This window comes from Myotis daubentonii, chromosome 2, assembly GCF_963259705.1.
Source record: "Myotis daubentonii chromosome 2, mMyoDau2.1, whole genome shotgun sequence".
Lineage (NCBI taxonomy): Eukaryota > Metazoa > Chordata > Mammalia > Chiroptera > Vespertilionidae > Myotis > Myotis daubentonii.
This window is the reverse complement of record NC_081841.1, coordinates 204,601,895-204,616,892: the sequence shown is the minus strand read 5'-3', so window position 1 is coordinate 204,616,892 and position 14,998 is coordinate 204,601,895. Positions and strand designations below refer to the sequence as shown.

At 34.8% G+C, this 14,998-nt stretch overlaps 1 protein-coding gene across 1 annotated transcript in view; it reads right to left on the bottom strand.

Moving 5' to 3' along the window:
- Window positions 1-1,322: 1,322 nt before the first annotated feature.
- PURG (purine rich element binding protein G) overlaps window positions 1,323-14,998 on the bottom strand; it is a 31,707-nt gene continuing 18,031 nt past the window's right edge. The window contains exon 3 of the mRNA XM_059685475.1: window positions 1,323-2,230. Within this exon, the coding sequence (XP_059541458.1) occupies window positions 2,126-2,230 (105 nt within the window). The 3' untranslated portion in view covers window positions 1,323-2,125. The remainder of the gene's footprint in view (window positions 2,231-14,998) is intronic.

The following is a 14,998-nucleotide window of genomic DNA, read 5'->3' as shown; positions in this document are numbered from 1 at the left end:
AAATTTTGTGAAAATAATTTTTAAGTGGGACAAATATGATGAACAATAACACATATCTGGTAAGTGTGGGGATAAAAATTAGAGATTTTTTTCATGTAGATTAATATGCACATTTTCCCCAAAAAACAATGTACTTATTCTCTCATCCTTTCATAAAATTAGAATTAATTTTTCTTTTAACATCAAAATATTACCACAGAAATAAAGATACTCTAAAATATTCCTAGACCTACTTTCTAGGACTATAGGTCTTTTTTTTATTAAAGAAAACCTGGAATTATTTTGTAGCACATTTATTATTTGCCAGTTTAATAAAATGGAATGCTGTAAAGTCACTTGCAAAAATGGCATGAGGCTGTGATTTAGTAAAAACTGCATTTGTTCAAGATAGTCCTGGAGGTGCACACCCAGTGTTCATATGGCCTCTGTAATCTAAACTTCATTTTCTAATGTTAGGAGTTAGATATGATTTAATAACTATCTGAGGCAAAATTACTGTACCTTACACTCTTTACATAACAAAGATCCATAGCAGAATGAGAATGATATTTCAGTTGTCAGACCCACTAGGTTAGATTGATAGGTTTGATCATCTATTTGAGATCAATGATTGTTGCTTGAGGAGCTTTAACAGATTTGCTTTGATCTTTTCTTTTCAAATTGATGGTCACCCATGGTTTAGGCAAAATACCAAGGAAAGAATGAACATTTGCAGACTGCCTTCATATTGAATTTATCTCTGGCTTAGGAGGAACGCCGCTGTGTCTCCATGAGGATAACAGCTTCACTTGTCCCAATGCTGTGTGATTCTTAGTGCAGGTGCTAAAATGAAAAATGCAGACCACTGCATGGGTTTATGCCATTCAGTTTGTCCTGGAAAGTTCCAATTTTATTTTGTTTCCTTATTTTCATATAGGTGGAGTGGAAATTTACTTTAGGTATCAGCATACACGAATAACCTTTGCATTGCCATTTGACTTGCAATAGAAGTTTGAAGGCATACTTGCAAATGTTACCTCATGGCTCAGCCAGATGATAAAACATTATTAATAAAGTACTAAATAAACAAATGCTCTCTAATGGCACATTTTTTGGTCTCTTCAACGTACATATTTTTCAGGTCTGAGAGGCCTAGTTTTTATAGATCTGATCTAAACTTGAATTGAGAAGCCAGGCCAACTGGATTTAAATTTTCAAAGATACCACAAATTTGGGGGCACAAATTAAATAACAAAATAAACACATGGTAAGATCAAATTTTGATCCATATGAGGGCCCAGTAGAACTAATCTGCTTTCTGAAAAAGAAATAGGAATCCAAAGTAATATTACACACATATAAACCAGTTTATTAGATTGTCAGTGATACTTTGAGACATATTCAAGTTATTTTATTTTACTTCATATAAACAGAGGAAGGGAAGAAAGTTTAAACTTCAAGCTTTGTTCAGCATGTGTGCAGTTAGCATCCACAAAAGCACCATTGGATATGGAAGAATTAGCACCACAGAATTTTAGGACCTAACTGTTAACATGCATCACTGAAAAACTAGGGACATGAAAACACAAAAAAGTACGTGGTATGGTCCATTATAAACAATACAAGGCAATTTATGATTTGCTTTCACACAGTACAATACAATCACCAATCGATGAGAACCTGTTAAGTACGATACAGGACAAAAAGCACTTTGCACCCTGTTAACACTAAAGCAGTTACAGATTTAAAAATATGTTTCTTATGAGAGGCAGGGGACTGAAATGACCACTCCTCCTCAATTTTTAAATTCAGAGTTATATAGTTACATGATCTCTTAAGAAAGTATTTTCAAATTTGTGTCTCTCTACCGCAATGTTGGCAAATGTTGTTGTTTTTTAAACTGAAACATTTGATTAATTTTAAAAAAACAAAATAAAACAAAGACCTGATAAGAGTCAAGAAGTACTCCAGCACGGTCGAAGATAGTCCACATAGGATCAGTTTGAGAAGGATGCCGATGGTGTTGACATTTGTCTTCCCTTCCGTGGAGGAATGTCAAGTACAGAAGCCTTGCGTTCGCCTTGACCTTCAGTTCATTTCTTTCACTCAATGTCTTTATTCTGAAGTGTAACATAAGAGGCATTCCTTATTCCTCAACTGTCTTTGTAGTGTTATAGGGCTGTTCCTTAGGCTGGATTTGACAACAGTGAAAAGGGTTGATATTCTCTCTGGATTTAGGGTAAATTGTGAGCTAAAGAAAAAATATTAATTTAAATTTAGCATATGTGAAGTTTTAAAGGGAGTTTCACTATCTTCACAGTACAAACCCATAATGAATATCACTGAAAACCTTTCTGTTAGAAAGCATGTAACAAACCCTCAATTTTAAGTTGGGTCTAGGCCAATTTTGGCATATTAGAAGATTACTGTATAAGAAATGTGCAATAAGAATAGATAGGTACAGGTATATTCAGATCTCAATGCACTGATGCCAAGGAAAATATATTTTCAGTCACCAAGAGAAGAATATATCCTGAAGCATCCATGCAGACACATGAGTCAATCATGTGTCTGCCCAACTTTTAATTCTGGAATAGTGATAACAGGGTCATGTAGGAAAAAGTACTCAATTACAGTATGGCAGTAATTTTATATTATATATTTTAACAGCAAAACATTTTTGAAAATAGATTCAGCACTATATGGTAAGTTTACAATTCACCATTTCTATACTTGTAATACATGCATTTATTTGTTTTCCAAGTTTTTTTTTTTAAAAAAAACCCACTAGGACCAACATCTTTCAGAACAACAATCTAACATTAAACAAAACCTTCTAAGGAAAATATTTAGCATCACAGAATTTGAGAAAACGTAGTTACTCAGCATCACAGAATACTCAATAGATGTACATTTGAGATTGTTCATGCCATGACATAACACACCTTTGGGTTAATATATCTTATTATAAAAAGAAACAAAAGAAAGAATTGGCATGGAATTTATCTTTAGCCTGTCCTTGGTTAGAGAAGACTGACCTCTAATAAACTTGACTCCTTTCCACAATGATAACTGTTTCTATGAAGCAGCATTTATATTTAATAAAACTTCTTAAACTAGTGATGGAAAGAATGATCACCACAGAGAAAAAATTAAAGATAAGTAAAATGATAGACAAATAGTTTTTTTCTTAAATGAACTGCTCCCAAACAAGAAAGAAAGCAAGGTTTGTTCACTTTGAAGTGTTCTTCTGTTGAAAAACATTCTTGGAGGAAAGCTAGCCTATCCTTATGAATGTCAGGAAGATGTAAGGTTTCACTTGAGAAAAAAAGTTAACTTAAAAAGAAATTATGTGTTGCTTTTCTGTTGAATCAAATCCATTATATAAATGAACTAGTAATTTTCTGAAGAGAAAACAGCTACACACAGCAACACATCCGTGATACTATTTTCAATTTGATGATTCGCCAGGCATGGCTGACTTGAGCATAGAAGAAACAGAACTGATTTCTTAATGTTTTAGGGTTACGTTAAAATAACCTCAAATAAAACAAAATCAAATTTCGACAGGCCAGCTTACTAGTTTTGATTACCTTTATATTGGACCAACATTTCAATACAAGATAGTACCAATTAAAAATAAGATTTAAAAAACAAAAGCTGTCTAAAATTGTTCAATGAAAAAGCCTTAAAAGTTAGCATTGTAATCTCAAATGATTGTAAGACTTAGAGTAACAGTTTTGCCACTATCACATCACTTTTGTTACTCGAGTTTTATTTCTGTATTGTTCATTGGTTATATTATATAATACTATTTTCTGATAAGTTAAAGTTTGACTTTCTACATTACATAAGAAGCTTTAGAAAGACACATAAGTAGGATACATTTATAAAAGGATAAATAACATTTTATGGTACTTTAGACGAACTCTATACAGATAAATATGTAGTTCAAGGTCATAAAGTGCCGTCATTTCCAGGTAATTAACTTTTCACTAAAATATTTTAAGGCTTTATAATATCAGAGGCTTGATAATATACGGGTTTTGTAATTAATTAGCATTCTTTTGTAATCCTTATTTCATTTAATCTTTTAATCCATTTTAGGTAATTTTTTAATAATTAGGAGCTTAAAAAGATAAAATTTGAATTGTATATTCTGAATTCATTTTGAGAGGAAAGGAAAAGATGTGTAATTTCTAAATGCTGTGATTTGTATACAAGGCTCACATATTTAAAAAAAAAAAAAGGCTCACATGTTGCTTCTGAACAATCCAGCTTAGATCATAATATATAGCAGCCAATAACCCTCAAAAATTCAACAGAATATTTAATCCCACAGCAAACAGGGCCATCATTTCATTCATGTATATCTTCTGTTGTCTTTACACTTAAAATGATTGTGCAGCCTCAAATAAAAAAGACTATAAAAAAATCTAAAATGAATTCTTCAAATACAAGCACAATAAATATATTTTATTGCAACAGCTTGTGTAAAATCTGTATTGATGCTAACATCTAATGTTGAAGCATTTCTATGCTTCTACCCCCCATGAGCGTGTCACAGTAAAATACTGGTCACCTCATAGAAGTATGTGTAAGAGCCATAATCATACAGAATTCTCTTCTTATCAACTCTTTATGGAGGATATGAGGGTATTTAAGCACAGGTGTGTACATAGTTGTTCTGGCAGCTTCAGATTTTAAGATAAATTACAAATTTGTGGACATCAACTTACTTAATTGGTTATGACCAATAAAAACTAATTAAAATGTTTGAATATTATATTTCAGGAACTTAGTAACGCGAGGCACATGATTAAATAGCCATGATACTTAAAATGCTTTGCCAATTACCATCGGATTAATTTAAAATGTTCTTTAAAGGGTTTTGAGGTTAGGATGAAGGAGGAAAGTTCAAACTCACTGCAAAGAATGGTTTAAATGAAATGTTCCACATAATTAGAAAAAGAGGAACTGCCAGTAGGAAAAAGTGCGAGTCTTAAAATTGGTTTTGGTTTTGAATTTAAAGCCTAGTACAGGCAATTCCTGGGAATTAAAACAATTTTAAATGGCATAAACTTTTCTAATTGCACATTCCTTTACCAAAGTGCCACAAGTTACTTTTTTTTTTTAACGCACACAATGCTACTTTACAAAATATAAGTACATATAAAGTTTTACCTTTTTCATAATAGTATAGTACAGTTCCACAAACTTGGCACAAATATAACCAGGGCGACGCATTTTAACTTCCTAAATACAGTATAGTGTATTTAAAAAAATAACTGTTAGAACCTTGGTCATGATGAGATTCAAATCCAGGTCTAGCCAAAGCATTGCCATAAAATCTAAAAACATCACAAGAGTTTATTTAGGTAAGTTTTAGTAATACTCTGCCATGCGATGCACAGACATATGTTTTTTTAACATATTGGTTTACTTATCCTTTTTTAATCTGACTACTTATTATACTTACTCTCTTTAATCACTGAAGCTATAATGCATGTAATAACTGAGTTTTTAGAACAGTATTAAACACTGAGGTTTCTAGCCTTAATTGCTCATTCCTATGAAGCATATGAATGTTTGATGCATTGGCTATTCATTTTTATGCTTCTGTCTCTATTCTAAATAGAAGAACTAAATGGAAATGTATAGAACTAATGTAATAACAAAACGACATTAAAAACCAAAGCACCAATATATAGAACAAATAAAATAATAAACAAGTGTGTGAAAGTTTTTCATATTAATAAACTTGTTAAGTCAGGGGAAGACAATAAAAACTAAGATCTCTTTACCAAGTAATAATTATATTACTATATATTTAGAAATTAAGTGGCATGCATATAAAGTTAAATTTTAAACATTTTTTAAACATTTTTTGTTGTTGTTTGAGTGTGATGAAGTTAGAGATATGTGTCATTATAATCTGAGACCCCCTCCTCCAATCATATTCTTTTTTTTTTATTATTGATTTTTTACAGAGAGGAAGGAACAGGGATAGAAAGAGAGAAACATCGATCAGCTGCCTCCTGCACACCCCCTACTGGGGATGTGCCCGCAACCAAGGTACATGCCCTTGACCAGAATCGAACCCGGGACCCTTGAGTCCGCAGGCAGACGCTCTATCCACTGAGCCAAACTGGTTACGGCCAATCATATTCTTTAGAGGAAAGAGAGAATATAAGATCATGATTCTCAATGACAGGCCACCTGTCTTCCATTATGCCACAGGCTAAACATTGTGGTGTAGTACCTCATTTGATGAGGGTGAAAATGCTGGTAAAAATATAAAAGTGCTCATGTTAAAATTAGGAATAGTTCATCATCATGGAACATTAAATGACTATCAAAAGAGAAACCCTTTCCTTTTTCAATAGTTTGAAATCTCAATCTTGGGTATAAAGAATGATTATATAAAAGCCTATAAAAGAAATACCCAATTCTATAAATTCTTCATCTTCTGAAGATGGAAAATGGCATATAAATTGGTATCTTAGTCCTCTGAGAGAATTAACAAAAATTAAAAACATAAGTAAAATCAAAATGGGTCAGATGTGATAAACCATTGATAACAGCTCCCCCCAAACCCAGGATACTGATAGGCGAATCACAGAAACTTTAGATATTCATTCTATATGACTTAGCATACCTTCTTATAGTTTCTGAGTATTAGAAAATAATCCCTTGTGGGCACGTAATAGTCTTGGATAGTGGCAGCATTTAAAAACTGTTAGAGAATTACTTCAAATAAACATTGAAATGCAGACTCTTAATAGATGCTGTAGACATGTGGAAACTACACACTACATATGATACACCAACCTGAGTCAGCTCATGTAATACCCAAAATAATATAAGATTCCACAATCTCTCTTGCTAATACACAGATATTTTCTTGACTTTGCAAAAGGTAGGCAATTGTATTTACCTAATTTAGTTTTTCCCTGGTAGTAGTCCTATAGTGATGACATAAATACTGAACATACCTATGAGAATCATTCATTCCTACGATAGGATTTAATCTTGTTTTCTATTATTCAGCTCTTTTACAGCATTTTTCATTTCCAACATGCCCTGCAGTTAATTATAATAGTTATTTCTCATTGTATTGCTGTAAGGAAGGCAAAGTTAATAAATTGCTTGTGCAGTGGTGGAGCTACACAGGGTTTTAAAAGATCGTATGTATGTTCTCTGCCCTGTAGGCAGGTATCTAGCATTGCCCTATGCTATGAATCTATACCACATGCTCCCTGGGGCCAAAGACTAGATCTTGTTGCCTGCTGCATATCCAGACCTAGCAGAGTGCTTAACTCATGCTGTATGCAAAATAAATATGTTGATTTAATAAAGGAGAAATGGGATTGAGAAAATAGAACAAAGAACCTCAACATACTTGCCCCTCACTACCACCCCCCCACAACGGAAAAGCTGTGCTTGCCCACTCTTGTTTCTCCATAACAGAGTAGGTAGTCTTACTCATTTTACACAATAGGGCAGTGTTACTCACTCTTAAATCATGATGGCAAAGCCCATATGGTATGTGTCTGCCAGAGCACCAATGATATGATTGACTGTTACTACAACTATTTCTAAAATTTAGAATTACCTTTCCTAATATCACATGATCTCATTTATTTGTGGAATCTAATGAACAAAATAAATTGACCAACAAAATAAGACCTGAAGCAGGAAGGCATGGAACAGACTGACATACCTTGATGTGGGGTTAGGGGGACAAGAAGAGATAAACCAAAGAGCTTATATACTTATACGCATAGCCCATGGACACTGGCAATAAGGTGGTGAAGACCTGGGGATGTGCGAAGGGGCTTGGAGGAGGGAGGAATGGGGGGAGAAAATGGGAGATATCTGTAATACTATCAACAATAAAAAATATGTTAAAAAATAAATGAATTAAAGGTTGTGCTTCTGCATATGATAAGCTATACTTTTCTTAAGCTAACTCAGGCATAAAGAATCAAAGAAATAATTCTCACAGCTTCAATCACAACACGAATATGGAGAATGTCAGAAGGGAATGAAAAGACAGTTACACATATATAGCAAAAGGAATTGGGAACTAGTGGCTCTTAAATTTCTTGGAAATTAGTGCAGAAAAGGTGGGATTCTTGTAAAGATGGTGATTTTGGTGACTAGGTGAATGCTGAGGTTAAACCAGATCCTGTCAAGTCTCTCTGAATTCTAAAACTCTATACTGTGCTAATTGGTTCCTCCTCTGATAAGATGGGAATCTGTACACTATTTAAAGTTTATTTTATTTTTAACAATAGTTAAACTAAAAATGTTTAATGTTTTGGAACTTTTGAACAGTTGTTCACAGTTGTGAATATTAAAAATTATCTTTAAACCATTACTTCTTTTATAACAATGCCATGTAAAGCCTTTTAAATCCTGAATACATCTGCTTAAATTATATCAATATAATGTGGATATTAGCATACTTTATATTGCCAGCAAAATTAGTAGCTTGGAGTTTGTTCCTACTCCTACTACTTTATATGAATGTGTGCCCTAAAGAATGGGCCTTACATTCAAGGCCTCATTTCCAATTTCAAAGAGGGGAAGGGAACATTATCCAATATAATAAAAGGGTAACATGCAAATAGACCGAATGGCAGAACAACCGAACAACCAATTAAAGTGTAATATGCTAATGATATGCTAAGGCTGCTCAACTGCTTGCTATGACATGAACTGACCACCAGGGGGCAGATGCTCCGACCGGTAGGTTAGCTTGCTGCTGGGGTCCGGCTGATCAAGATGGGCTGGACATGCCCTGGAGCCCTTCCATGGTCCCTCCCCAGCGCTATAGTGCACAATGGGGTCTCTCAACCTGGCCTGCGCCCTCTCACAATCTGGGACCCCTCAGGGGATATCAGAGAGCCGGGTTCAACCCGATCCCACAGGCCACTCCTCTTGGGTGGGCGCCAGATGCAGGGCTAATGGCTCGGGACTGATCGGGACTGATTGGGCAGGCACAGTGGGGCTGGGATGAGCGGGAGCAGCAGGTAGGAGCTGCAGGCAGGGTTGGACTGTGGGTTTCGGACCGATCCCTGCAGGCCACCCAGAGGGACTCCACCCATGCATGAATTTGTGCACCGGGCCTCTAGTTTCTAATAAAAATTAGAGTTCTGGTTTTAAACATATCAGTAGAAAGACAATAGCTATGCTATTGTTTGAATCTCTAACTTAAATTGCGACTAGTATACATGTTAATAAAAACAGGACAATTAACTAGAACATTTTGACTGAGAGGCAACACAAACATTATTAATTCCAAAACCAGGAAGCAAACATCTAATTTTTATTAGCCAGAACCATAAATACATAGTAGAAAAGATGACTTACTATCAGCTTTAATTTATGGTAAGGAAGGACTTTTCAAAACCCTTCAAGCAGCATGTACTCCCTGGAAATCAGGCCCATACCCTTCTGACACTCAACGGGCATCATTACTCATACTCAGATGGGAACAAGGACCATGGTCTCATATTTCCACATGGCAACAAACATTATTGGCAGTTAATTAAAATTAATTGCTACAACTAAAATGATGATAAATCGCTTAGAGAATTCTTGCATATTGCTCAAAAGTAGTTAATCATCTTTATAGTTTAGAACATACATCCTTGAAGTTTAGAATGGTAGCACTGCAAGACCTCCTACAGACTAAATTATAGTAATGAGATTCTCTTGGTAATTCAAATGTAACTGCCTTTTTGTAAGAAATAAGACTTAGGATAAATTCTACACTAAAGCAGGTCACATGAAAGGGATGTTTCGATGCACCTGCCCAGCATCTCTGTTTTTAATAGAGTAATTTAGAGTTTCCAAAAACAGTACCTCTTGATGCATATAGCATTAAGGTGGGAGAGTTCTTTGAGTGTTAGGAGTACTATCATTAAATATTAAATTAGAGGTGATTTTGCTCCCTCCATTATGACTACAGGTTTGCTGCCATGATTTTAATAGTGGTATGTGTCAATATACTCAGTAAAGATCTGCTTGTTTCTTGCCTGTTTTAAAAAAGAATGTCGGCCATAAAAAGGTACTATGTACTGATATACTGAACAACGTGGATGATCTTGAAACTATTAGGCTGAGTGAAAAAAGCAAAATACAAAAAGTACATGTTAATTTATACGAAATTCCAGAATAGACAAAACTAACCCGTGGCAACAGAAATAAGAGCAGTGATTGCTTTTGGAAGGCAGGATGGGGGGACTGTGGGAGTGTTGATTGGGAAGGGGATCATGGGAATTTTCTGGGGTGAGAAAAATGTTCTGTATTGATATTTATCGAACTCACCGAATGGTATATTAAAATCGGAGTATTTCACTTTATGTAAATGATACCTTAATAAAAATGTTAAAACGTATTACTGCTAAACACAATATTGTTGCTGAAGCATCAGAGGTTGAATGGCATTTTTCTTTTCTGCATTTCAAAACTTCTCTCTGCACACTATCCCCTTGAGAGCAGCACATCCTAGAATGGGATCCATGCCTAATCGTGTACAGAAGACATGGAATTTATAGCAGGTACTGAACCAAAACAGGTTTTTGTTGCTGAAGGAAAAAGAAGACAAATTCTTTTATGGATCATACTAACTGTATTGGTCCTAAGGAGGGACCTAAAACGTCTTATGTTTAAAAGGTACCTTAGGATAGAAAAGGTTTTCCCAGTCAAATTTGTTACTTGAAAATACTAGTTTCTAAAGCCATAAAAATCAATAAAAACTTGGTTCAAATGCTACTTAAAAGTGATCATGGCTGTATGGCCTTCCTTTTTTTTCTTTCTTTCATTCCTTTCATTTCTTTCTTTCTTTCTTTCTTTCTTTCTTTCTTTCTTTCTTTCTTTCTTTCTTTCTTTCTTTCTTTCTTTCTTTTTCTTTCTTTCTTTCTTTCTTTCTTTCTTTCTTTCTTTCTTTCTTTCTTCTCTCTCTCTCTCTCTCTCTCTCTCTCTCTCTCTCTCTCTCTCTCTCTTTCTTTCTTTCTTTCTTTCTATTTTTCTTTTTTTTTGGTTCTCCAAAGTATGGCAAGGAGACTAACTTAAAACATGTAGGTGGGACGGAGACAAGATTTTACCTTATGCTGCTTGGTGCATAATCAAGTATATATATGTTATATCACATTTTAAAACCATTTTGAATGCCAGTAATTTGGCCTAATATATGATTACCTCACCATTTCAAACCCAAGGTGCCACGTGTTCATCAGCTTTAAAGAGGTTACATGCAAAATCAAAATATCTCATGAGTTCCCAATATTCTATAGAAATAACCTTGTAACACTATCTGACAATTCCAGAAATAAAAAAGTAAAAAATAGTCTATTGGTCTGAGAAGAAAATAGTAATATCCTGAAATGACAAGTATTCATGGGCAAAATTAAAACTGCAAAAAAAAAAAATAATAATAAAAAAAAAATAAAAAAATAAAACTGCAATCAAGTCAGATAATTATTTCTCCAATTTATTTCTTTGTGTAATTCTAATTCCAACTCACCAAAGGTTCATGCTATCTTGAATCCACATTTCATACAAAAACATTTAAAATATATAATTTTACTATTAATCATCATCTCCACCCGAGATTAGAGGAAAAAAGAAAAAAAAAAGGAAGCAATTTCCCTAGCATAATGCCTGACCTATGGGAGGAAACTCAATAACTATTTGTTTAATAAATGAATGAATGCTTTCATTTCCCTCAAATTGCCATCTCCTACCTCACATATTGGCTCCTTACTGCATATAAAAATTCAGTATGATTGAAAAGAAAAAGCACAGGCACAGCCTTAATTAGCTAAAAAAAAAAAAAAAAAAGCATTGCTCTGAAACCTTTAAGCCACAGGTCATTATTGCTGCTACTGCTATTGTGACATAAAAATCACTTAAGCATAAATTGATACAATTGTAAAACAATAAATTGGTACAAGATAACCTATATTTTTAGCTATGAAATTTTTCTTTTAAAAACTCAATTAATGACATTAAAGGACATCATTTGCTTCTCTAGAGTGAACAATAAAAATTTAGGTAATTAATAGGATGGTTAGCTGTGTGATGGTTCATGCATACAATTTTCTAAATAACATTTTTGTTTAAAGGCTACCCTGCAATGTAGGTGCCAGGATAAGACCTAGGTCAACAGGACAGGAAGGAATTTATTATATTTTAGTCATTAGGATTGAGTCCTAGAAGGCTCACTAGGGTGGAAAGCCCAGGCAGTAAGACTAAATGATAGAGAGGGATCAAAGACTCAATGATTTCAAGCGAAGAGGCTGAATCTAGGCAAGTGGTATTTCTGTACACCAAATACCAAGATAATGACTTGATATGCCTTCTGCCAGGGCTAAACTCGATAGTTGACTGCGGAACTGAGCCTAGAGATGCGACAAAAACAAGAAAATACATAGAATACATTTAAAAAGAAACTATTTAAATTAGCTATAAAACATGTGTTTAATTGTACCAACTCGATTTGAAATTTATCATTTAAAATTTCTATAGTGTTATTATGAAGGTTTCAATGAGTGGTGGGCTCTCTAGAAACCTTGGCATTTGATTATGTCACTAAATGATCTCAGTAAGTCATATAACCTGCCTGGCCCTGCTTTCTCCATCTGTTAAGTGAGGTTAGTGATATTGAACTAAACTAGCCTAACTCAGTATTTTCATCAGAATGAGATGCAATATGTAAAAGAATTTTGAAAAATATGTGAAATTACATATAAACTAGAGGCCCAGTGCACATAATTTGTGCACTGGGGGGGGGGTGTCCCTCAGCCCAGCCTGACCCCTCTCTCAGTCTGGGAGCCCTTGAGGGATGTCCAACTGACAGCTTAAGCCTGCTCCCTGTCAGTCAGACATTCTTAGCACTGCTGTGGAGGTGGGAGAGGCTCCTGCCACCGCTGCTGCACTTGCCAGCCATGAGCCTGGCTTCTGGCTGACCGGCTCTCCCCCTGTGGGAGTGCACTGACCACCAGGGGGCAGCTCCTGCATTGAGCATCTGCCTCTGGTGGTCAGTGCGCGTCATAGCGACCAGTTGTTCTGGCATTGGGTCGATTTGCATATTAGCCTTTTATTATATAGGATTATTATAATTTAAAATTCCATATTCTCTCCCCCTCCATATTCTTTTTACATTTAATTAGAAAATATTTCAGAATTAATGACCAGTTATGGAAAAATCTTTAGGACAAATGAATCTTTTGTACCAGTAAGTAATTGAGTTTATCCATTATTGGCTCTTCATTGCAATGTATCTACAGTGAAAATTATTATGATTTCTGTTTTACAATCATGGTAGAATCAGGCTTATTTCATTTGGTTAAGACGTTGGTGAAATATTCATAGTTGAAAACACTGATGGAGTTTTGTAAAACACATATGGACAGAAAAGGAGTTCGTGAAGATATTTTATGTGTGATGAGAGTGAACTAAATGAAAGAATGAATGAATATAAAAGTCTAGGGAAGGAGGGAAAATATGTGATATTAACTGTCTCTACTCCTTGCATTCCTCATCCTTTCCCCAACTCAGTTCCCCATGCTCACACAGATAAATCACAGCAACCTTTTATGATGAGCCTGCATGGGGCTTCACAATCATCTCCAACCTAGAGCTCAGGAAGTCATCACAGCTTGAATATAGTAGGCACACGAGATGAAACAGATTATTATTTTCACCCTAGGACATCAAAAGAGATTTGGCATGGGGAAGACAGAATCATTGTTTAAAATAGTATCACTGTAGTTCTCTAAATTTGCATCAATGAAATATATTTTGAGCAGTATAAGAGAATATAGATAATTACTCATATTTAAAGGATAAATTGTTCAAGGTAAAATAACATGCAGCATTTTATAATAGATAGTGTCAAACACACTTCTCATATACACCAACACACTGCCTGACACGTGGCAGATGATCAGATTAATATCTGTTGAATAAAAAAATGACAGTTTGATTAAGCTGCAACAGCTGCTTTGAGTCAAATAATTTTGGACAAGGCACACTTAAAGCTAATGGCAGTGGAATAGTCTTATTTTGTAAATTATTGTAATTCTATTCCTCAGCATAGGGCCTGGTACAGAGTAACCACTGAGTAAATGGAACAGGATCATTTATCTATAAAGTATGGGAAAGGATATTTTTGAAGTAAAATTCAGGATGTGCAATAAACAAAAGATCCCATATTCTACCACACCCTAATTTGTGAGTCATTCTTTGAAATAAAGTGACATAGTATTTCTTATCAGGTTTTAAAATTATCACTTTCATTCCCACTTGTCACCATTTTGATTTGTCTGTTAAGTACTGTGATCCCGAAGAAACAAGATTTCTAAGGCAAAATGAGAACAGGAACAGTGGTTTTTAGGTAAAGAGACATTATTTCAGTCATGAGCACAGTGCTAGGTATTGACAGGAACATAAAAGAGGAAGAAACAGTCTCTGAGTTTAAGCTTAAATTCAAGTTAAGATGATAGGAATTTATATGGGAAACTAAGCTTAACATTTTAAATATATTTAATCAAGTTTTAGACTTGATTAAGATGACTTAAAAACATCCTTTGGAACTAGAAGAATGGCTTATTTAAAGCTTTGTGTACGGGGCCAAAAAAGAGATAAAAAAAAAATTAAGTGGCAGGGTCAAGAGGGTTCTGAGCAACTTAAAGCAACAGTGCGCGGAAACACTTTAGGGAAGCAGCCATTACGAAATCTGAAGGATGCCAAGAAGGAAAGGATTGTCAATAAACGCCAGACGAACGCCAGACGAAACAAAGAGGATGTGGAGGAAAATGAGAAAAGGCCACAGAAGGAAGTCAAAGGTAACTTTAGGTTTCTCTGACTCCAGGAATACTGAAAGTGAAAGGGTTCTTAGGGATCATCTGTTCTGATCCAATCCCCGCAATTGCCAGGTAAGCAAGTTGGGTTCCACAGAGGTTAACTGACTGGCTCCAAGCCCAGCTGGAAAGCACTGAGCCAG